General features: G+C 41.8%; 1 protein-coding gene and 1 long non-coding RNA gene across 5 annotated transcripts in view; one reads left to right on the top strand and one right to left on the bottom strand.

The window, feature by feature from the left end:
* Positions 1-3791, bottom strand: part of LOC311515896 — a 104404-nt gene extending 100613 nt beyond the window's left edge. Inside the window, exons 1-2 of the long non-coding RNA XR_014710252.1 lie at positions 3671-3791; positions 466-578 (exon numbers count right to left, since the gene is read on the bottom strand). This is a non-coding gene — a long non-coding RNA (uncharacterized lncRNA). The remainder of the gene's footprint in view (positions 1-465; positions 579-3670) is intronic.
* Positions 3792-3948: 157 nt separating this feature from the next.
* On the top strand, positions 3949-23822 carry CDV3 (CDV3 homolog). Of its 4 annotated transcripts, XM_084619381.1 has the most exons (6): positions 3949-4509; positions 7270-7349; positions 11791-11927; positions 14565-14724; positions 15993-16042; positions 16424-18363. In XM_084619381.1, exons 1-6 carry the CDS (start codon positions 4291-4293, stop codon positions 16438-16440), a joined length of 663 nt encoding a protein of 220 aa, XP_084475507.1. In that variant the 5' UTR covers positions 3949-4290; the 3' UTR covers positions 16441-18363. The 4 variants fall into 4 exon arrangements, with proteins under 4 accessions (XP_084475507.1, XP_084475508.1, XP_084475506.1 ...); XM_084619382.1 differs by lacking the exons at positions 15993-16042; positions 16424-18363 and adding an exon at positions 23641-23822; XM_084619380.1 differs by lacking the exon at positions 16424-18363 and having other exon boundaries at positions 15993-16417.

Below are 23822 nucleotides of genomic sequence, written 5' to 3'. Positions count from 1 at the left end.
ACTAGGCCAATGCACTTATATATCTAAGAAAAAATGCTTTTCCTATTTTAAACCAATGCCACATTTTTGACAAGGGGGCTTTCCCACTCTCTCTTTTCAAATACTTATGTTCTCCTGCAAACTGATTTCCCTAATGTCTTCTGCTACTTTACCTTTGCTCAAGAGAGATCTTTCCTTATAACTACAAGCATTAACATGAATTTTCAGTATGCCAAATAGGTATATACACAGTAACTGACCAAAAGTAAAAATGTGTTTCATTATATCTGTTCATTAGTTAGGAGTATAGAAAGAACAGAAAGCAGTAATTACACCTGGTTTTTAAGAAGTGTGCAGTACTTTTCGAAGGCCTGAGTTCATCAACTGGGCTGAACAAATCAGTTTACAGCACTATAATCCATTGGGCTACCCAACGCTAGAAACAAGACTGGACAATCTACATAGATAACAGCAATGGCTTCTTACCTTTCCAATATATACTAGATTCCAGATATCAGAGTAAAATGAGGTTCACTCCCACCCAGGTCCAATGTTGCAGTAAAACATTCATTTCCAGTGCATACAAATTCAGTATCTGGCTTTAAAAAAAAAAAAAAAAAAAGGTTCTGTTTGTAATGTTTACTTGAGTGGAACGGATCTGCTACTATGTCTATAGGGTCTCTGCCACTCAGTTCCAGGCTTTGATCAAACAGCATACCTGATAATCCAGAATTTTGCAACACCACAACAATAAGCCATTGACAATAAATCATAGAAATGGGAGGGCTGAATTCTAATCCTGTCTCCAAAGTGTTTGCAAATTTCCCAGTTTGGTGTCATTCACAAATTTTAAGTATACTCTGCACTCCATTATCCAAGTCATTCATGAAAATTTTGAACTGTACCAAATTAAGACAGACCCCTGTATTAACATTCAACTTGAAAGCCAATGCTGATCCCCCTCCAAGATCCACAGAACAAACCCCAAGAGGGTCTAGTCAGATCATGGCCCCTATGTATACATTTCAGTTTAATATATTGGGCCCAGATTCTGCAATTAACTCCACATGGGTGGATTCAATAACCAAAAATACATTCTACTTGAAATTAAATCCTATTATGATACAGTGGCAGTTATTCCATAGTTAATATTGCATCTTTATTTCCATTATAAACTCAGTTTTGGTTCCCCCATGTAAAATCCAAGCTCAAATTTGGTAGTTTAATTTTGGGACTGAGACAGAATACTTATCAAATTTGAAGTAATTGAACAAGGAGTAAATAAATGAGATGCTCACCAGAATTCAAAGTCTTAACTTCACTTTTTATTGTCTGTGAAGAACTATGCATACCTATTGCATTATAGAAATAATAATAATCTTTAATGGAATACAATAGTTCACCATGTTTTTACTAAGCTACTTACAACAAAGGCTTCTGACATGAACTCCTGGTAATTTAACAGAGACATTTCCTTAACAATCCCATCCTGACACATCAAAAATGTTCATACCTGTAGACCTTTACCTGCCCAGAAAAAGTAAATGTCACATCTGGAAACTTTTCCCCTCCCCTCAAATCTCCACTTCTGGAGAAGTGGATGAGGCAGACACATAACTGAACATTCACCCGCTTCTCCCTCTCACCCCTCCCTTCACCTCCAGAGGCCCATCCCACAATTTCCACATACATTTGGAACCCTAAACCCCTTCACACATCTGGAGACACCCCTTCCTCCCAGACCAGGCCACCAAGTATTACCCAGGATTTGACAGTCACACATTTTGTTCCTATACAACTGGCAATATGTTACACCATTTTTGAGGGAGGGAGGGAGAAAGCAAGAGCAAGACCCTGCAATACAGCGTTGCCTATGGGAAGATGCACTAAATTGTCTTCTGAGAGCTCATGTGTCTAATGCCAGCTCTTCTGCTAACTGCTCTGAATATTTCTAGTCACTTCCTAACCCTTATTAACCAAGGCATCATTTCCCCTACCTTTGGGTAGACATAATTATTGTTCACTCATTTTACAGCTATAACAGACAAGTGGGAAAATGTAACATCAGACTAGACCAGAGGTAGGAATAGAACACACCTTACCACACTACTTCTCAGATGGAAGGAGATAAATTATCTCTTTGGGTAACCCATGCTAACACAGTGCAGATCTTTGTCCCTTTCTAGTGGTTAGGCCTCCTGTAGAGATTTATGAGTCTCTTACCGCCTCCATGCTAATAGGAAAGGTCATTCTACTTAATGGCAGATGCTCATGCAACTCCCATAGAAGCAGTTGGTGCCATGTATCTGAAGGTTATAACTTATGGATTATAACTCTAACGGCCCATGCAGGGCGGGACATATGTCAGTGTGAAGCCCATGCAATAAATATTGAAATGATTTTATATAACAAAACATATTTATAGGTATTTTGGTTGTTGTATCAATATTTGTTTTAGTGTAGTGAGAACTCTTTTGTTAGAAATGGGTGGGATACTTATTAAAATGCTTGTTTAAAGAGGAGAAAGCACAGTGGGGATATTTTTGCCTGTGTATACAGAAAGTGGAAGACCTTGCCTGCATGTGCTCTAAAAAGATCAGAACTTGGTTAAACAAACATATTTCAAGAAAGCAATCTTATTTTCAATAAAGTAAAAATTAGCTCTGAAGGAGAACTGAATGCTTCAGCAAAAAGAAAAGGAGTACTTGTGGCACCTTAGAGACTAACCAATTTATATGAGCATAAGCTTTCGTGAGCTACAGCTCACTTCATCGGATTCCTTGGTTAGTCTCTAAGGTGCCACTAGTACTCCTTTTCTTTTTGCGAAAACGGACTAACATGGCTGCTACTCTGAATGCTTCAGGCCGTCGCTAATGACCAATTAGCCTTTCACCTGTAGGTCAGCAGTGCCAATCCAGCCCAGCCAATCAAGGAATTAAAAGTTATTCCCACCCTAGAGATCGATCTTTAGGGTTCCCCCACAAAGCCTTCGGTGGGCCTGTTCCGGCTCCCACATCACACACGTTCCCCACTAATTGGCAGGCTCAGCCCAGAGAAGCCAAAAACTGCAGGAGTCCAGGCAGGCGTGAACGCGCCTTCTTGCTCCGAGATAAAGCCCCCCACCCCCACGCAGGCCAAAGCCAGCACGTGGCGTGGGAAACCTGCCGGCTCGGTTCTCACTGCGCTCTAGATAAGAGCGAGGGTTTTCTTCGGCAAGGCGGGCCCAGCCCGCAAGCCACACGGCTTCTGGGCTAAGCTGCAGACAGGGCCAGAGGGGAGAGAGGAGGCGGCGGCGGCGGCGGGTGGGATCATCTCCTTCGTCACCGAGCTCGTACTCGGGTTACATGCAACGCGGGTACAACCACGGGGCTCATTAACTGGCGCGCACATAACCCGCGCGCACTGGGCTACCGCAAACGGGGGCGCTATGACGCTCCTGCCACCACCACCCGGGAACGACGCCTTGCTCGCGCCAGCTGCCGCGCGAACTGCGCCCTGCTCACAGGCAGGGGGAGCGTTTCCCGCTCTTTACCACGCGCGCGGGAAGGCGGGTGTGAGGCGAAGACGGCTCCGCCACCTACGTTCCCTGTCTGGCCACCTCAACCCCCGCTCCCCTAGTCATCCACCCCCTCGACTTTCCTTGCGCGCATGCGCTATTCTCTCTCTCAAAAAAAAATTTAACTCAACCAACCTTGCCTGAGGTATGTTCCGTGCTGGACCAGTCACAGGGCCGTTTGCTTCCTACGCAGGCGTCATGCAATTTGACGCATCGACGTCAGTCCCCCACTCCAGAGGTTTTCTATTCGCCCAGGGGAGCAACCTTCTCCTCAGCTCATTGGTCAGCGCTATTAGGCGCATGCGCTTGTCGCAATATTACTCTTTGCCGGAGCGCCTAGCAAGTTAGCGTAGCTCGCCTTTTTTCTCCTCCTCCTCCTCCTCCTCCTCTTTTCCCTCCACCCCCCCTTCACGCTTTCTCCTTCCTCCTAGTTCCTGGCTGTGTCAAGAGGCGGCTGCCGCCACCACCAACGTGGAGAGCAGAAAGCTGCCTCCGAACGTTGGGGTGGCTTCGAACGGGCTCCTCGAGGCGCGAGCGGTAACCGTTGGACGGTACCAACTGCCTTCTGCCGAGGAGAGACGCCCCGCCAGGCGGTACCGATTGACACAACCCCGCACCTGTTGGTTCTTTCTTTCAGCCGCCTCCCCGCACCCACTCGGGGTTCCGGCGGCTCCCCCTCAGCGCGTGAGGCAGAGAAACGCCCGCTCGCCCCGCCGCAGCCGGCTCGAACCGGAGCAGGCGCCGTAGCCGCCGCCATGGCCGAGACCGAGGAGAGGAGCCTAGACGACTTCTTCGCCAAGAGGGACAAGAAGAAGCGGCGGGAGAAAGGGAGCCGGGGAGCCGCCGCCGCATCCGCGGCCTCCTCTGTCTCCTCCGCCTCCAGCGTGCCGGGGGGAGCCCGGCCGGCCGAGGGGGGCTCCGGGGCCGCCGGGGCCGCCGGCAGCACCGTCTCCTCCGCCAGGGCGATGGTTAAGGTGCGATTGGAGGGGGGGGGGGCTACGGTATTGGGGGCCCTCGCGCCCGGGAGTTGGGGGGGGGAGGGGATCGGTTCGGGGAAGGAGGAGGGACCCGGCTCCCCCCCGGGCTACGCCAGCGCTTTGCAGCGAGCTAACGACGACCGCTTGCGCCCCGGCGGCTTCCTTTGGGCGGCGGCGGCTTCCTGCCGGCAGAGGGCGGCGCTGCGGGGCTGGCCAGGCCTCCGAGCCTCGGCTCTGGCTGGGTGGGGGCCCCGATCAGGCCGCGAGCCCGGTGCCGTGGCTGCCCGGGAACAGCGGGGGAGGGGAACCAGTGACTGGCTGGCGTCTCTCGGCCGCCCCGCACGTGCTGGGCCCTGAGCGCCTGTCAGCCCTCGCGTGGCGGTGCTGCCTCCTGTATTTACCGCTGCGGGGGCGGTGTCTCTGCCAGAGCTCTGGGGCTGGAGTCGCCGAGATCGGCCCGGCCACCGATCGTACTGGTGGAGGTGGGGGGAGACTAATACCGTTAAACTGGGGGAGTTAGCGTCGGCAGATGCATCTATTAGAAATGTAATGGCAGGAAAATGACCGAGCCAGGCTTTTGCAGCAGGGACGTGATCTTGCTTTAATGTGCAAATGCTTCGAGCCGGTCTAGTATCTTTATACTTACACTTGGAAAACACAAATTGGGTAAAAGACTCCGTTTGCAATCTAGAAGTTTAATATATCTATTCACAAATAAGTACATCTATAGTGGGCAGCAATGGGCTGACCTGATGTGATTTAGCAGCTGGAAATAGGAGGATCCATCATCATGTGACTAGCCAGCCTTCTAGAAATTCCAGAAAGTGTACCACGTGGCTCCCTAGCTCTGGCTGTGGACCTCTGAACCAGAAGGGACCCACTATGTGCACTAAATCCTTTGTATCTCAGCCAGTTGAGGCATTGATTTCTGATACCTTTTGTGAATGTAGGGAAGCAGTACAGTGAAAAGGATAGCGTGCAAGAGAAAACACAAAAATTGCTGTAATAGGTTAGACCACTGTTCCATTTAGTCCAGTATCCTAGCTTTGAAAGTAGGCATTTCCAGAAGCTTCAGAGGAAGCTTTGATAAACTATCCTCTAGAATAACTTCCCCAGAGGGAAGTTTCTGCCCTAATGCAGATTGCTGAGATGTTGAGGGTATGGGAATCTGAGACCTAAATTACATTTCTAACTTGTCCAGGATTAGTGATCAAATCACTTAACATTTTAATCCACATTCCTAAAGTAGAGAGAATAGTTAATTACTTTAGGCTTGTTTAAATAGAACACAAAAAAGCTAACAAAATGAAAAATAAAGACAAGGGAAAATCTTTTAATTTAGAAAATACTGATCTGGCAACAGTTTGCCATTAGAAGGTAATGTAAGAAATCTAAAGTGCTTCAGATGGAGAGTAGCATCCTTAATGAAGGAATAAAGTCTCTAGGCAACCAATCCCAGTAACATGAAGTCATTTGCTATTAATATTGCTACTTTAAACCAGGTCTTGGCAAACAGATATTTGCTTAACAGAGACAGATGTAAATGATAAGGGGAGGGCTCTGGGATAAGAGGCTAAGCCCTGTGCCTCTTCAGCTGTTGGGAAAAACAAGGGTGCTGTTACAGACCCTGCATATGAGGTGTTAATCTTTCATATCAGCCTACAGGAGTTTGAAGTCATCCTCCTTTCCAAAAAACAGTGGGAAGGATGAGACTTGTTCTCTGTTTCAGCCTTTTGGATGCTGTGGGGGTGGGGTGGGGTCTCTTTCCCTTCCTCTCTTGTCCTGCTCTTTGGTAGTGGCAGAGGTAATTAGTACTGCTGCTTGTAATTTTTTTCAGGGAGCAGGGTAAAACTAACATGAGTTTCACTGCCATTCATGGGGTTCTGAACAGAAACTATAAAAGTAACCAGAATCTTAAATTTAGCTCTTCAACTTGGCAAAATTATGGTCAACAGCAGATTTCAGAGTAGCAGCTGTGTTAATCTGTATTCGCAAAAAGAAAAGGAGTACTTGTGGCACCTTAGAGACTAACAAATTTATTTGCGCATAAGCTTTTGTGAGCTACAGCTCACTTCATTGGATGCATGAAGTGAGCTATAGCTCACGAAAGCTTATGCTCAAATAAATTTTAGTCTCTAAGGTGCCACAAGTACTCCTTTTCTTTTTGCGGTCAACAGCAGAGGCAGCGCAAGTGTTTGTAGTCAAGAGGGACAACATTGCACGACCTGCCAGAGTGAAACACATATAAGGTAATTTTTGTAACCATAGGGAAAAACCTACTTATTTTAAAAAATTTCATCCTAGTCTGCACCCTGCGTGTGTTTTACCAAGCCATGCCTTATACAGCATTTAAAATGCAAAAGAACCTTAAGTCATATTCTGGACCTAGTTAAAAGTTAATCCTCAATCACAACACTTTTTTTGTGATGAAATTGGTGTCTTCATGGATAATTTGATTTGTATGACCTTGCTTCTAATTGAGAATCTCCAAATATATTCAGATCACAACCATCGTGAACAGCGTGAAAGTAGCTAAATGCACTAATGTTGTATCTCTTGTCCTGAATCCCAACAGACTATTTTAATATGCATAACTACTATGTTCAGGTAACAAAGTAGATAAATAGGAAATTTTTAAAAGTTAGTTGCCTTTCCATACCTTTTAGGGAAACCCTGGTGCTGTAGTTTCTGTACTGCTTGCACTTCTAGTTTTCTCATGAAGTGGTATCAAGCTTATAAAAATTTATTTTTGTTCAGGAAGAGGATGAATGGAAGGAATTCGAGCAAAAAGAAGAGATTGACTACAGTGGGCTCAGAGTTCATTCCATGCAAATAAGGTACCACTGGTTTTTTCATCTTTTACTAAGAATAGCTTTTTGCTTGGAGATTGAGCTCTGCAGAATCTGGTTTAACAAAAGGTTTGTAATACATTGTAGCCAACAATTCTATGTAGGCAAAAGTGAATTTGGATTTGGAAACTCTACAGATATAAATGGAAATCCAGTTTCAATAAGGAGACCCTGAGATCACTTTGTCTCATGTACTAAGACAATTTTGAGTTGTCATATTCAAGGTGGTGTATCTGTAACCCAGTTCACTCATCACCCTTATTTCCTAGATTTCTCTTATTGGGGTTTCCAGCTCCACACAAAGCTTTGCTTTTTGGCACAACAGTAGTACTAGCAGGATTGTGGCTCCAGAATATTGATCATCTTGGGTTCAGACTTTAGAGAATACTTCTTCACGTTCTCCTACATAGACCATATCTTAGAGCTTTCTTGGAGGGAAAAATAGTACAAGACAGTCAGACCATCCAGTTTCTTCAGTCACTTCAGCCCCACCACAGAAGTAACTGAATCCATTTACCCCACAATCCACTCTCATTCTTGGTGTAATAAGAGTCCTCAGCCTAAACAAGAGTCCTCAGCCTAAATATTGTCACCCTGAAGAGAGGAAATAATACAACCACTGGCTTGTTGAGTAGTGTCCAATAAGGACTCTTCAAGCCACTTTCTTCTGAGGCTATATGGGGCATGCTAGTATCCTCTGTCAAGGACTCCCATGATTTAATTGCAAAAACTTCTCATTTTCATGTCCACTCTTGTGTCCATTGTCCAGCAGGTCCCTCCTGTGATCATCTGTTAACTGACTTCAGACCAGGCTACTTGGGTAAATCCTGGCCTAGGATACTAGCTTGGTTTGAGGGAATAGGGGAAGGGCGGGCGTGGTATGACCACAATTGTACAGGGCACGTGGTATAATCATGGAACATAAATCACATGAACTGAATGACTTGATTTTTTCAGATGAATACCCTAAAAACTCAACACATTTATTCTGAACGACACTATGGCCATGACTTGTGTGAACAGTCAAGTGGGCATTGTCATTCCTTTTCTTAAAGGAAGCCAACTCCTAGTCTGTGATCCATGGATCTGTCTGAAGAGAGCAGTGGTTCTCAACCTGTGGCCTAATCAGTACGCAGCTGCAGCCCATGTGACATCCTCAGGGCTGTACAGGTAGTATATATATTGTGTGGATGAAGTCCATATAACACAGAGAGCGGCATATGTGGCCCACACCGGTAAATAGGTTGAGAACCACTGGAATAAAGTCTGCAACCTGACTTCCATCTACCAAACAAATGTGATGCTCCAGTGATCTGTGGCTTTTGGTCTTGAAAACAGCTATACTTGTTTTTTCCATGGAGGCAAAGTTCTGGACACTGACTGCTATAACCCAGTCATTGGCCTAATCTTGTAAGTGTCTAGTGATACTTGGATGTCCAATTTGACACTTTAAAGCAGACTTTTCCAGAGGGCAGGTGCTTGGAACTTTACGAAAATTAGGACCCCTTTAAAATGCCTAAATCTTGCATCAAATCTACTAATTGCTTCTTTTAGCCTAATCCAAGTGTGATCTAATTACCATTCCAAAAGGCTCATTCCTTCTTGGTCATAATGATAGTTCCATGTTAACCAAGCAGTTTTTTGCCCTCAGAGCTGCTAGTCCTGTTGTTGTGTGCCATTTAATATTTCTTCACCAACCTGACCTTCCACATACCCACAAATATCACTTAGCTGTTCAGAGACTAAAGGGAAGTAACCAGTAAGGACTTTTTTAATGACCATCTCACTTGGAAAGATTTTGCTAATCAGGCCTTCATCAGAACTTGACTTGCATCTTCCTGATGTGATTCTTTCAATGGAAAGTCTCTGCAGAATGTTTTTTTTTCTTACCTTCAAGGAAAGAAAGCACTTCCAGAGTGCCAGTCTTGGATGCTGGAAGTGCCCCACATAATATGATGGGATTCCTGAATATGCTTCCACAAATTCTATGTAAAATAGATCTTCAGTCCTTTAAAACCTGTTCATAAAGTACAATCCCTGTATTGAAAGCTTCTTTCAATTCCTAGATTTCAGGTTTTCTGCAGCTTAGTTTTTGTTTCCTATCAAGATCACTAGTCACTGCCTTTTCTTCAGCAAAAAGTCCTTAGTCCTGACATCTACGGTATTATGAAACCACCCAGAGCCGTGTGACCTGTGTATAGGTGTCTTGTAGCTTTACATTTTTGAAAACTGACACAGGCCTCAGTTTTGCATTGTGACTCATTCCATGAAGTCAGTGTCTATTTTGTAAGCATAGAAGACTCAAGTTTTACGAAGAGTTTTAATCAGTGTACACAGTTCCCATCTTGAGTCTCTACTGCTATAGATACATCCCACTGTACAAGTCCTACTCCTGAGGGAATTCTGCACCAAAAAATTAAATGTTCTGTGCACAATATTGTAAAATTCTGCATATTTTATTTGTCAAAATATCACAATATAATCACACCATTTTCAATTATTTGCTGGCAAGTATTTTGAAATAAATTACCAAAATAATTGAAATTATGTGATTATATTATTTTTGTGTTGTTTTGACAAATAAAATGTGTAGAACTTTGCAGAATTTTAAATTTTTTTGGTGCAGAATTCCCTCGAGAGAACCAGAGTTCTGTGTGGTGCAGTCTGGGTGCAGGCAGCCAGGTAAGGGTCTGGGGGCAGGGAGGAATCTGGATGCGCAGGGGCTTAGTGCAGGGTTCTGGGTGCAGGGGGAATGGGCTTCTGCAGGGGAGTCCAGGTGAAGGTGGTTAGGGCTCAGTGGAGGGGATGGGGAGTGGGGCTTGGTAGGGTCGGGGGTTAGAGTGCAGCTGGTAGGGGTCTGGGCATGGGGGAGGTGGCTCCTGCTGCAGGGAGTGAGGGCTTGGGGGGCTCAGTGGGCTTGGGGGGGGTCTGGGTGCTGGGGAGCTCTGATGCAGTGGGGAGGGGTTACTGTACAGGGAGCTGCTCCCCCTGTCCGTCCAACCTCTGTGCATCTGGATCTTCTTTTCCTTCCTTCCTCCCCCCACGAGCCTCAGCCCCTGCACCTGGAACCCAGAGCCCCCAGCCCTCATTGCCAAGGCTTCTGAGACTTGATTTGACCCAGCCCCAGCTGCTCCATGCAGAGATGCGGGGGGGACTCCATCTCCATCCTCCCCACACCTGCCCAGCTGGGACTAATGTCCCTGGGCAACTGGGGCGTCTGCAGACCCCCCTTCCCGCTCAGTGATTTACCTCTTCTGTGTGGCCCACCCCCCAACTGACAGGTCTAAGCTGGTGGGGGAGAGAAGTGAGTGAGCACTTGTGCAGCTTCTCTTTGCTTCCCCACAGAAACCATTTTCTGCAAGGAAGCAAAGGGAATCTGCAGGAGGGGGGACATCTTTCTGCTGCGTTGCAGGGGCACAGAATTTCCCTAGGAGTAAAGTCCAGATAACTTACTCTTTTAAATCAGTCTGTAAATCGTTTTGCTAAACTAAGTGTATCAACATCTGAAATGCTTAGCTAGTGTGGCTATTTGCTTATTTTATAACCTGACTTTACTCATTAGTTTGGATTTTCACTGACCTAAAATGAATGCTGTGAAAAATTAGCATAGTCCTGATATAAAGTAAGAAATATTACTTCAGTGTTCCTTAAGAAATAGCCAAGATAAAATTTAAAATCTACCAACCCAGTTTGGCTCACAGGCGTAAGGAACTAAATCTTATGGATTCTGCTGGCAGGAAATACCACTTGTCACAGAATTGTATTTTAGAACGTAAACTTTCATTTGCTGTTTCTAGCCTTATGGTTGCAGGGAATCTTAAACACTAACAAAATATTAGGGCTTCTTGAATCTTCAGGCAGTCTGACAGTAATTCTGAGGTATAAATTGCTCCAGAACTACTACAGAAACTAATTCAAACCTCAAGATGGCAGTTAAATGTTGACAGCTTACTATCAGAGATCACTTTGGTGGAAACGTCCAGCTAGAATGGTGCTCGCAATCATGAATTCCCTTCTGCTCCTTTCTCAGGTGTCGGTTATCTCAACACCACTTCAAACTAGCTGCCAAACTCCAGCTTTTCTGTAGAAAAGTTTTTAGTGCCTAATTATCTCTGTACAAAAACTTTGAGCAAGATGAAAACATAAGGACAGCACAAAACTGACCAGCTAGTACAGTATGAGTATCCTGTGTCTTGAGATCTCTATTCACATTCATTTAGGTAATGAATTTCATGACTTAAAAGTGAAACTACTGCAGAAGTTGACACTGCATATCCCAGGGCTTGATTGTTAAGTTGTTGTAGTCTAGCAATAATGAGAATATGGCATTGATAATGAAGGAACTAAAGTCTTTTTTCTCATGCTGTATAAACTTTTTGGCAAGTGTTTAAATCTTTTGGTTATAACATGCTAACTACTATTCCACTAGTGAAAAAGAAGATGATGAAGGTGAAAAGAGAGAAGAACCAGGTGACAACTGGGAGGAGGCTGGTGGTGGTTTAGAGAGAGCATCTGGTCCTTGGAACAAGACAGCTCCTGTGCAAGCACCTGTTGCTGAAACTATTGGTAAGTTTTTCTTGTCTCTTTCACTGGCCTGTAAAGACATACCAACTTTAAATCTAACTCTTAAGAAGTTGAGATAGAAGTCTCCGGTATTACACCTGTCCCCAGAGCTCCCTGTCAGTGTTTATAGTACTAAACTCTTCTAATTATTTCTTCATGGGTCTTTTTACTCAATAGCAAACCTGACTCTGCAGGGAAAAGTGAAACTGAGTAGACTGTGCTGCCAAAGGTATAAAATAGTTTTCTAATTTAAGGTATGGTAATCTTGGGTGTTGTGATAGGAGTTAATCTTTTAGACAGAAACCTTTACATGAATAGGGTCTCCAAAAACTGAAGTGTAGATCAGTTTTAAACTCGTATCTTACGATACACCTTTGTAAATATAGCTAATCTAACTTCCCAGTAGAATATAGACTAAATTAAATACCTTTCAGGAGTGGTATGGGAGAAAATAACATCCAGTTGGTATAGTTTGCAAACTTAAGCTAAGTTTCCTCATTTGATCTCCTCTCTTCTCCCCCCCCCATACTGCCATGATAATTCATAATCACATAGTAGATGAGCAGAAATGTTTGTAGTCATTATCTGACATGTAATGTAATGATTCTCAAACAAGATTCAATAACTAGTATATCTATATAAACATCTACAGTCCTTCACTCTTCTCGATTGTATTGTGGTGAAAGGATTGTCGTCTGATGTTTTGGTTGAGGGAAAGACTTTAAATGTAGTCTCTGTCCAAAAATGACTTAGATTTGTTAGTGGAGATAGCAAATTATCATAAATATTCTCTTGCTTTCTCAACGCACTTCTCACTTGAGATGGGGTTGAAGATATGAGTTGCCATTGGCACTGCCTTGTCTCAACTTTTGACAGCTTCTTGCTTTTTTGTACAAGCAGAATCCTGAATGTAGTGCTATAAATGTGGTAGAATTATGAAGGGATGCAGAAGGAAACTATTGCTTCTTTCTGAGCCAGCTTCCCTTTTCGTCCTTCCATGTGTAAATCACCACCGCGGTTGCAATTCATAATCGAAGCTCAGTTTGGACAAGCAATCTACTGGACTATGTGACAGTTGCCAACTATGGGGGGAGGGATAGCTCAGTGGTTAGAGCATTGGCCTGCTAAACCCAGGGTTGTGAGTTCAGTCCTTGAGGGGGCCATTTAGGGATCTGGGGCAAAAATTGGGGATTGGTCCTGCTTTGAGCAGGGAGTTGGACTAGATGATCTCCTGAGGTCCCTTCCAACCCTGATATTCTATGATTCTATGCACGGCAGAACCAATGCTCATTTATAAAGGATTCAGTCTGAGTTTAGAAATTCTGTAAATTAAAACCTATAATGCTCTTCTTTGACATGTACCCAGGTATTTAAGCAAACTTCAGATGGAGGCATGCAAAGAGGCAGATGACTAGAGGAGGACAAACTCCTGTTTGACTCAGTCAGATCTTTTGCAGCACTTCCATCAGAAGTTTTAAGCCAAAACCATGTAGCTGTCTCAATGTAGAGAGCAACCAGTTCCCTTGAGCCTTTAAGTATACCTTGAATAGATTAAGAAGGCTTTACCAGAGGACACAAACATACTTAAAAGTGGCAAGATAGTCATCACTGAGTGTAACCAGCAGAGTTGCTGTGGATTTAAAGGTAGTAGGAGTACCTAACTCAAGCTCAGTTTTATTAACATAAATGTGTAACTCAACCTTTAATCTGATATCCCTGCTTCATTGATGCAGTTTCTCCTAGGGCACTGATAAACTACAGAACAGCTGAAAGGTCGGAAAATGACTGCATCTAAAAACTATTAAACAATTACAAATACATTACTAAATAGCATCTTAAATATAAAAAGGTAAATTATGTTTTTATTTTATGACTGCTGATCTTATAATAAACCCTGCTTTTGGTTATCAGGAAAATTTTAAAACTCTTAAGATCCTTACAGTGGGATGTAAGAGCACTTGGAATTGGAAAATCTAGTTAAACTTAATGAGGGTGGGTCACTTAGAATCATAGAATATCAGGGTTGGAAGGGACCTCAGGAGGTCATCTAGTCCAATCCCCCTGCTCAAAGCAGGACCAATCTCCAATTTTCCCCCCAGATCCTAAAAGGCCCCCTCAAGGATTGAACTCACAACCCTGGGTTTAGCAGGCCAATACTCAAACCACTGAGCTATCCCTCCCCACTAGCATGTCATGCAGATGTATTCTTCCCTCTTTTACAAGTTTACAGTAGATTACATTTCATTATTTGTTAGCAAATACTTCAGTTTGCTTTGAGGCCATAGGCAGTTTCATTGAACTAAATTTGGAAAATATGGGGAGTACAACAACTTAAAATTTAGCTAGTAATCACAAATGTTAGCAATTACACTCAAGTCCTGTCTAGTGGCTTTTACCACCTGTGACTCTGTGGTGCTGTTCTAAAACTGCACTTCAATTTAAAAAGGTTTAGTCATTAGTCGGATAATCTTGAACACTCTCACTAATGATCTGAAACTAAGATCTTCTGTATTAGATCAACTCAAAGATTAGAATATCTGACCATTGGAAGCAAATAACACAATAGAGCCCAAAGCCAGAGTTTAAAAATAAGGCTATACACTTTTTTGTTTGTCTAAAACTCTGCTAATAAACTCTTAGTTACAGAAACCCCGGAACCAGTGCAATCTAGTGGTGTATACCGACCGCCTGGTGCTAGGGAGACCAGGACACGGAAAGCACCACAAGGACCACCAGAGATCTATAGTGATACACAGTTTCCATCATTGCAATCCACTGCCAAGCATGTAGATAGCCGAAAGTAAGTATATTTAATCTGTTCCTCTAAGATGCCTATTTAAAATGCTTTCCCATCAGAGGCATAACTCCTTATTTGGTGCCAGATCATCATCTTTCCACAGAGGTCTGTAAATAGCAGAAATGATTAGTTGACGGGGTTGGGGTCTAAATTTTATCATTCCCCTGTCTTTATGGAGATCCCCACCCCATCCCAATGCATCTCAAAGGTCTGAGGAGTGGGACTCCTCTCAATGAGGAGAGAGCCAGATTAGGTGATTACCACTCTCCTTGGCCACCTAGTCCCTATATTCAGGGATTTCCCTAAATAAAACACTGCTGATCTTGACAATATCGAGTTCCTTTCCACATTAATCAGTGCTCTGTGGCAGCTGTCAGCAGGGAAGCAATAGTAACATGCTGCTTGAGCAGAGCTGTGTTGTTATGGGCAACTTCAAAAGGGGTTGTGTGGAGCAAAGGGAGGAATATTGTAGACACAGTGTTTCTGCAGTTATTACATTAACCATGAGTTTGGAGGGCAATGTCATGACCCTGAATGACTTTAAGGAGACTCCAAATTGACATTGCCTGAGTTTCCTATCCCTCCCGTAGACTCTTTCCCTGCTGAAGGGTTAAATAGACCTCTAACTCATCTGCTGTTATCACCTCTTGATGTGGCATTGATTGATACAGCACAGTAGCATAAGCTTTTTTTCTGGTCTAGTTTGGTGTCTGCCACTTGAACAAGCAGTGTTATCAAAGATGTCTTGGCTTTTCTAGGATATGAGCTTAGGGTTAATCTTAAAGACCAGCATGAGACATTCTGAATTATACTTGAGTAACATACTAACTGCAGCACAACTCTTTCCATATCTTCTACATGACTCTTAGGTTTCATGTTGCAATGTTCAGACCTCACTGGGAGGGGCATGGACCCCTATTTTCTATCGCCTTTGAGAGAAATGCTATAGCATGATTTGAAAGTGTTAACCCATATGTATTGCGTTATACAGTATACCATATTGGAATGGTTTTTTGGAAATGAAGTCACCAATGTAATCTGAACAAATAGCACAGAAAGGGCAAGAGCTTTACTCTGGAAATAGTCTATGCAACCTTCTGTTCTCTTGGGGAATGCATGGATATCCTGTGGAATCCAACCCACTCCCTCTATTCTGCATTTGTAGTGTAACTTTCTAATTTTGTTGGTTTTGGGGTGGAAATTGGCTAGGAATTTCACAATTCAGAAGCTAGTGAATAAGACCATTACTGACTACATTTATTTTCCCTTAGGGATAAAGAAATGGAGAAGAGCTTTGAAGTAGTAAAACACAAAAATAGAGGTAGGGATGAGGTCTCAAAAAACCAGGCACTTAAACTTCAGCTAGACAACCAATATGCTGTGCTTGGGGATCAGTAGAGCTGCATACACATTACAATTAAGGAATGCTTTTTTGGTAACCCTCCTAAGGTAACTAAACTACAGCTAACGACTATGATGAACATGCCATCTTATTTCTGCTGGATCTGCTGCGGCAAGTGCAGACTACTTTGACATAAGTGATTGCTCTCGCACTATGGAAGCATAATGTGTTGCAACTTTCTTCTCCATTGGATTTGGGGGAAATTAATGTAAATGGTTGAACAAGATTCATCAGTGTTCTTTAATTACTCTGAAAAAGTATCTACAGTCAGTGGTCATTTCAAAATCTTTTTATGTTCAGATACTGAGCCTTCGTAAGGGTTGACTACCTCAGACTTGCTGCACTCATTGTGGACACCATGTGGATCACAACTTCTGGAAAAGAAGGTTACAGCTGTTTTAGTGGCCATCTGAAACCAGCTTCTCTACTGGGTACCTGTCAGAAATCCTGAAGAAGTCAGCCATTTGGTTCTGATTTGCTATAAATAACAAAGATTTAAGTGACCTTAATGAGAAACCTGTCTGGTGTCCCATCCTGAGGAATCCTTTCATGTGTACCACAGCCTACTAGAGACTTTTTGGAGCATACCACTTTCAAAAACTATCAAAGTATAGTACAGAGCTGTAGTTTGTTTACCTATTTAGATAGAGCTGTACTGAGGTAACCGCAAAACAAAACTCATTCCAATACAAAATTGGAGGGTGTGTGGGGTGGGGATTGATTGGGCTGTTTGCATTAGCCATTTTCACAGTTGTGTTTAAGCGTTCTACAAAATATGCCTTCTCTGTTTCTGGTATAAAATTGCAGTATACTCAAGTAAAAATGTGTTAATAGTGATGAGTTTATCTTGGTTTTCATAATTGGGTTGCTTCTCTTTCTCTGAGGCACTAGGACTTCAGTAGGCTTTGATTTGGCACACAGCAGAAGCCTGTGCTCCCATTCTAGTCTTCAGAACATAGTTTCAAAAAATACATGCAGTATACAGGGCAGTAATAATATTAACCTCAAGATAAGTTTTTTCTCTTGTGGCAAAAGTAACAGCTGTCTCCAACCAATCCTGTCTTATATGGGTAAGCTGATATAAGACTCTGAATGAAGGATAACCTCAAACCTAATGAGTTTTCATTTGTTATGGCTGCTTCTGATCACCTTGTGAGCTTGCAAACTGTTCCAGGCAGAAATCCTCACTTCAAATGGCATTTTCTCAACTGCAGGAAGCCTAGTGACAATGGAAGGAGTGATGGCTTTGTTCAATTTTTGGCCAGCTCTATTGACTTAATTTAGTGGAAATAAATAAAATGGCATTTGTATGCTAGAGGTATAGGATAAATAATACCCAGTTGCTTCTATACAATAAAGAGAATCTGACAACCACCCAAACTCTCCCGGGGCATACCATCTGTCTTTCCCCTTGCTTCATTTAGGTTTTTTTTTTAGTATGTTAAGTGAGTGAGCACCTCTTTCCAAATCTAGGTTTCTCCCTGTAAATGTGAATGCCAAAAGGAGGGGCTGTAGACTTATTCCCTTGTCCACTTCATACTTGCCAATAACAAAACAATCTTTCTGATGTGGCAGTACTTCACCTATAGTAGACCAGGCTTGGTGGCTCACGCAGACATTACGTGGTTAGTTTTGTTTGATTTAATTGCTGATGCTTTAAAGTCTGATTCCTTTGAAGTCGGTAAGAATCTTGCTGTTGACTTCAGTGGGATCAGGGCTTTCCCCTGATTCTCACAATATGCTTGGAATAGAACTGGCCTTAAAGCCCTTGCAGAGTTAACTTTGTCAGTAAAATTTCCAAACTAGCAGCTGTGAATAGATAGACTGATCAAAAGACAAATTTAAAAACCTGAAGATTCATTTTGAGAATCAGAACCACTGAAAGTAGACTTACATTGATACCGTTGGACTCTGAGCCATGTATCTTCCCTGAAAGAATATCTCTGCCAACAAAACATATGTTGGTTTATGTCACTAAAAGTTTAAGATTGTCCTATTTGCGGTAAAGGGAGGTGTCACTCTGTGACATGGTAGAAACCTGAAATACTAAATCCCAACTTTGTTCTCACATTTAAAGGATATTGGAGTTGTTAATACACATGAATCAAGTTTTTAATATACTGTATGATGGGTAGATGAGGCTGTCCATTGTACCTTTATTTGAATTCTCAGGCATGGTTTTGGCAGTGCAAGAAAACCTGTAACATTAATAAATCTAATAAAGTGGAAATATACATGGATCCTGGAGTCAAATGTATCTTTACCTGTAGTCCTAGACTATACCATGCAGCATTTAAATAAATGGAGGATAACTGGATAGCTTTGGGACAGATAATGGAGGTATGCAGTCGTTAAGTTCAAATCCGAGATTAGAAGAGCCAAAGTTAACAGCTCATGGCAATGTTTGGTACTACATAGCCTTCATATAGTGTGGTAGCTAGACTGAGGCCTCTGGATAGTATCTAATTCAAATCACCATCTGTTTTTAGCCCAAAGTGGCATTCTCAGTAGTGTCCATAGACTGAAAGGACAGAAATAATGTATTCGGTCTTCCCCTTAAAGGTGGCTCCCCTTCTTTGGAGTTTGGTACTCCCTATTCAGTGGATGGAAAGAGGTCTTTAAGACTACTCGTGAAAAGTCACACTTGCTTAAACACAATACATGTCATTCTAAGTTCTTGCTAGAATATCTTCACAAAACAAGGCATCTGGAATTTTTGTAGGGACTTTTCTGATTAAGCAGTGCATTTAGGGAGTTTAACAAAATCCAAATTAAAGCACGTAAGTTTATTCTATTGTTAAGGATGCTATTTAGCACCTTATTATAATAAAACATACTATTTTGAATCACACTTCTTGCAGATGTAAAAATGACCTAAAAGTACAATGACCTGTCTGAAATGAGGTTCAGATTTATATGGCTGCTATATTCCACTTTAATTAAACATGTTGATAAATTAAAAATTATTCATGAGCTTTGAAGCCTTATTTTAAAATGAAGAAAACTCTCACCTTTACAGCAGAAGTACAGTGAAAATATCAGTCAGTGGTATCTAGTTCAATGCAATTTTAAGTGACTACTTGTTTAAACACTCCTGTGGCTAACATGCAGACTTATGATGTAAAAGAGTATATACCTCAATGCATGTCTTATGCAGAAGAGAGATGACACATAATTACAAAGCCACTAGTATAACAGTGCATCCAATTACACTAAAACTGGTGCACAAGGGAATATTTTGGATTTAAATTTTTGATGGCAGACTAACTTTTAAGGTTAATGATAAAATCACGAAAAATTTTGGGGGAGTGTGGGGAGGGAAAATGTGCTTATACTATCTCCTGGGGCTTTCTCCAAAATGGGATTTCCAGAACCTCAGCTACAGGAATATTGGCATCTATGCTAATTAATTACATCAGAGAGGTAGAACAGAGTTGCTGTTTAACTCAACTCTGTTACTCTAGACTGGTCTTGCTTAGTCTCAATCCAAAAGTAATGAGGAAGCAATAGCTACATAGTTGCCATGTATGGTATTTGATTTCCACTAGTTTAAACTATTTTTTGTAGCAGGCTTTATCAAACTTGTCAAGGATAAGTGTCCTTATAATTTTTTTAAAAATCTATTTTTAAATCATTCATTTAAGTCTTCTCTAGGGTTCTCTGACTTCATGGGTGCTCATTTCATATCTGAATGCATGGCCTTTTGTTCGTGGAAGCTACTACACTTCCATATGCTGAAATTTTTAACCCATCTGATTTCCTTGGTCTGCTCTGAATTTGACAGCAACAAAGGCGGCAAGACTCCTGGAGGGGAGTTTACTTACTCTTGCTATGAAAGTCAGCATCTCGTAGACACACAGAGGAATTCTATAGTTATGACTCTTTGCCTAAGTGCCAAAACTCGATAGCAGCTAAATCTTTCCTTGACTTAACACAATTTCAGGTAACATAAATATGCTGCTAATTACACTCTCAATAGCTACATCCCTTTACCTCCTCAGTAGTGTGAGCTATTCAAAGAAATGTACTTCAGAAAATACACCTCTCTGCTTGATATGTATGATAATCCTGCTGAAACAAATACTTTTAAAACCAGGTGTCTTTGGCCTTTTTTTGTTTTGTTTTTGTTCTGAGCACAAAAGAAGCATCTTCATTCTCTTGTGACCTGTATTGTAAGTCTAGCTAACTGCAGCATGCTCAGTCTCAGTTTTTCCTAAATAGACTTCTAAGGTAAGACTAGGTATGGGCATTTTCATTCTAAACTCTGTGTGTGTGTGTGGGGCGGGGGGGCGGGGGTGGGTTCTGAATCGGAGTTTAAATGAGATGGTGGTAGAAAACATGCTGGTAAAATTTCAGTAATCTAAAACAGCTGTGTCTGGCACAATACTCACTTGATAGTAAAAACTGAAAAACATTTTGTTCTCTGTAGAGTTGAGTAAAAACTTCCAAGGAAAATGTAAGTAGAAGTTAAAAATCAAGGATCCAAGTTTAGAAGGGGAGGTGTTAGTTTGGGTCAGCTTTAGGTAGGGAGAGAAGGATATTCAGTTTATAGCAGATATCAGAATAGAGCACAAGACACCACTCTGATACAAATTATATATAATTTGTATCTCCAGTGTTAGTTTGGATAGAAAAGAGGTACTGCTTATTAAGGAAGTAACTTTGCTTCTCAAGCACTAAGGTAGCTGTTGTGTGTTTGGTTTCAGACACAATGGTACAGGAACAATTTGAAAAGGGTAGGGAACACAAAAATAAGGCCTATAAGTAATGGTTAAAGTGTTGTGTACAGGATAGAAGGAGGTGGTTGTGTTGGAGGGAAAATGCAAAAGCTTCTGTGCTGAAGAATGCTACAGCAATGAAGAGGAGCAGTCCTTATTGGTCAAAGGTGACATGCATCTTAAGATTTAAATTGAAACAAAGAAAGTTTGAAAATCAATAGTGGGGGGGAAGCCTCAGAATGCAAAAAAATACATATTGGAAAATGGCCTTTGGGGAGGTTGTGGAATGGCCATCTGTACACATCTTATAATCAAGTCTCTAAACTACCACACCTGTTTTCAGTAAATTAGGATAGTGCCAAGTTGCAAGATTCATTTATCTTGAATGAAACAATAATAAAATAGTGTAAGATCTAGTTAAAACAAAAATAATTTCCCCCCTCCAACGACTTAGATAAAAATTGTGACACTGATCCAAATTGTTCTGAAGATATCCATGTGTATTTCCTTTTTTCATGAAGCAATTTCTAATATGTTGATTAAACTTTTATATGCAATTGCTCAGGTATAATACACTATATATCAAGCTTAGTGAAGTTTCAGTGGGCTACCTAACTAGAATACGGATATTCAAGGTGGTGTACCAAAGTATTAAATCCTCAGAGAAAAAGAGTGGCACATCTAGGAATATTGACATGGAAGATCTGGTCTAAAAACAAGAACACAAGAGTAAGACTGGTCGAAAGTAGTTAAGGCACAAGTCTGAGAAGCAAATTTGGGTTCTATTCTCAGTTCTTTCACTGACGTGCTGTGGAACCTTGGGCAAATAATTTAACTTCACTCTGTCTCAGTATCCCTAGCTGTAAAACAGGTCATATTTCCCTACCTCACAGGGGTGTTGTGAGGCTTAATTCATCCTTTGTAAAGTGATTTGAGACCATTTGATGGAAGGTGCTATAGTGTGCAGAGTATACAAATGAATTAGTCCAATGCTATTGGTTGTTTCAGTTATAATAAAAGAAGACATCTGGATTAGTTTTCAGTACAGTAGTTTAATACTACTTTAGGGGAAGCTTATATCTATGAAATGTAATATACATTCTATTATATTTAAGTATTATGGGATCATGTAACTACAAACTTATAATCCATACGTTCAAGGGGCATAGTTAAGGTTGTGCATTCAACCTTTAATTGACATTTCCTGATTTTGTGTAATTAACTATGCAACCCTAACATTGTATTAACATAAGTTGTTTTGTTTTTGCATGGAATATATTTAAAATCAGTTTTGTCATTTTATAAACCCCATGATGGAAATAAACTTCTGTTCACATTATTGTTTAATACCCATCTTTTACAATTTTCAGTCTTTAAATTTTTATTTAAATGTGAACTAGGAATGTTCACTAATACAAGTGTATTCACAGACAATTTACTCATAATGAGAGTTGGTTGCTTATAGCAGGAGGTGCTCTTCTTTCCCCTCTCCTTTTTCCTCCATTATTGTTCTTTCTTCCACTTATGTATATTGCAGTAATATCCAAATGCCCATTTATGCTAGGTACTGTGGAAACACATAAGAAGGCCTAGCTCCTACCCTGAAAAGCTTACAAACTGATTTAAGACAAGAGGACATAAGAATAGGAGGAGACGAGAAGGGAGGACAAAGGCAATAAAAGTAATAAGCGTGGTTATTTATTGTGCTTCTGTTGGGAAGGTGTCTGTGAAATAGTAATGGGGTGAGGGTGATGGGAGGGCAGGTGCAAAACATACAGCCATTGGGGATGAGAACAATGATGGAGGTAAGGGTTGGCAGGAGGAGAGCAGGAGGTATGCTACTGACCAGGTAGGATGTAAGAATAAGGATATTCACTGTTATTCAAACATAACTTGTCAAGTAACTGCAGCTGGAGGACTTGGAGCCCAAGGAGCAGATGTGAAGAAATATAACTGACACAAATAGACTCTTGAAGTTCTGTCTCAAGTTCTGTTCTGTTTGATGTTGGGGATTTAAAGGTCTACCTTCAGTGCTCTTGCTGATGGTGCCCATGTGTGTTGGGAGACCAGGTGGTCATGGTGGGGGCATGCAGCAGGCCCCAGTTTCCCCAAGCAGATGCCCTCTGTCTCTTGTAGGTGTTGAACTGGAGAGAAAGAGGGATGAAGTTTGGCTGTCACTACCTGGCTCCTCTGCTACTGCCATCACCTCCCTTTCTGCTGGTGTTTTATCATCACAGCACCCAAAAATGGGCTGTTAAACATCTGTGTTCTCTCAATCATTATTTTCCCTCTCCACATGAGTATAGTAGTTATTGTCATGCTCCAACAGATTGTATCAGATATTTCAGGGGAGATTCTTGTCCGTAGCTGACCAGTGAGTCCTGAAACATAAGCAATAACCTTTCCAGCTTTTTTTATCCTAGCTAGTGTAGCAACAGATATTCTACATGAAGCAATGAGTTCTACAGATTAGAGACTGAGTTAAAAATGACCTTTCAATGAGTGTCCTTTTTTCCCTTGATAAATAGCAGCACTGCTTTATGATGACTATCTGCTATTCAGTTGGAGTCTCAGATCTTTATCTCATCTCTTATTTCTTTTCTCATTTCAAAACTCAATAATCCTACTCTTGCAATCCCTCCAGGTATGAAAATCTTTCCCCTACATCTGATCGGTTTTTCCTTTTGTCTTTCTGTGATATCTTTTGATGTGGTGATGAAAACAGAGCAGTGTTCAGCATGAAGACCTGTGAGAAAAATATGTGCCATAATATTTTTCCATATTCTCTCTTTAATGCAGCCTAACAACTTATTCGCTTTCTTGACTGCAACTGCACATTGAGCAGAGGTCTTCATCGAGCTGTCCATGGTGATGCCTACGTCGTCTCCTTGAGAGATAACAACTAATTCAGAACTCATCAGTGTGTATGAATGGTTAAAATTCTCTCCAATATTCATTACATTGCATTTGTTTCTGTTGAA

Source organism: Lepidochelys olivacea (genome assembly GCF_965140295.1).
Source record: "Lepidochelys olivacea isolate rLepOli2 genome assembly, chromosome: 2".
In the NCBI taxonomy this organism is placed as follows: Eukaryota; Metazoa; Chordata; order Testudines; family Cheloniidae; genus Lepidochelys; species Lepidochelys olivacea.
Note: the sequence above shows the minus strand (reverse complement) of the source record. Positions and strands in the feature narration are given on the sequence as shown.

What these genes read in the sequence shown, in the direction of transcription:
- CDV3 (XM_084619380.1), top strand. Translation starts at nt 4,291, where the DNA reads ATGGCCGAGACCGAGGAGAGGAGCCTAGACGACTTCTTCGCCAAGAGG. An exon ending in CCGCCAGGGCGATGGTTAAG is followed by an intron (nt 4,510 to 7,269) that starts GTGCGATTGGAG and finishes ATTTTTGTTCAG; the next exon opens with GAAGAGGATGAATGGAAGGA. An exon ending in AAGCATGTAGATAGCCGAAA is followed by an intron (nt 14,725 to 15,992) that starts GTAAGTATATTT and finishes ATTTTCCCTTAG; the next exon opens with GGATAAAGAAATGGAGAAGA.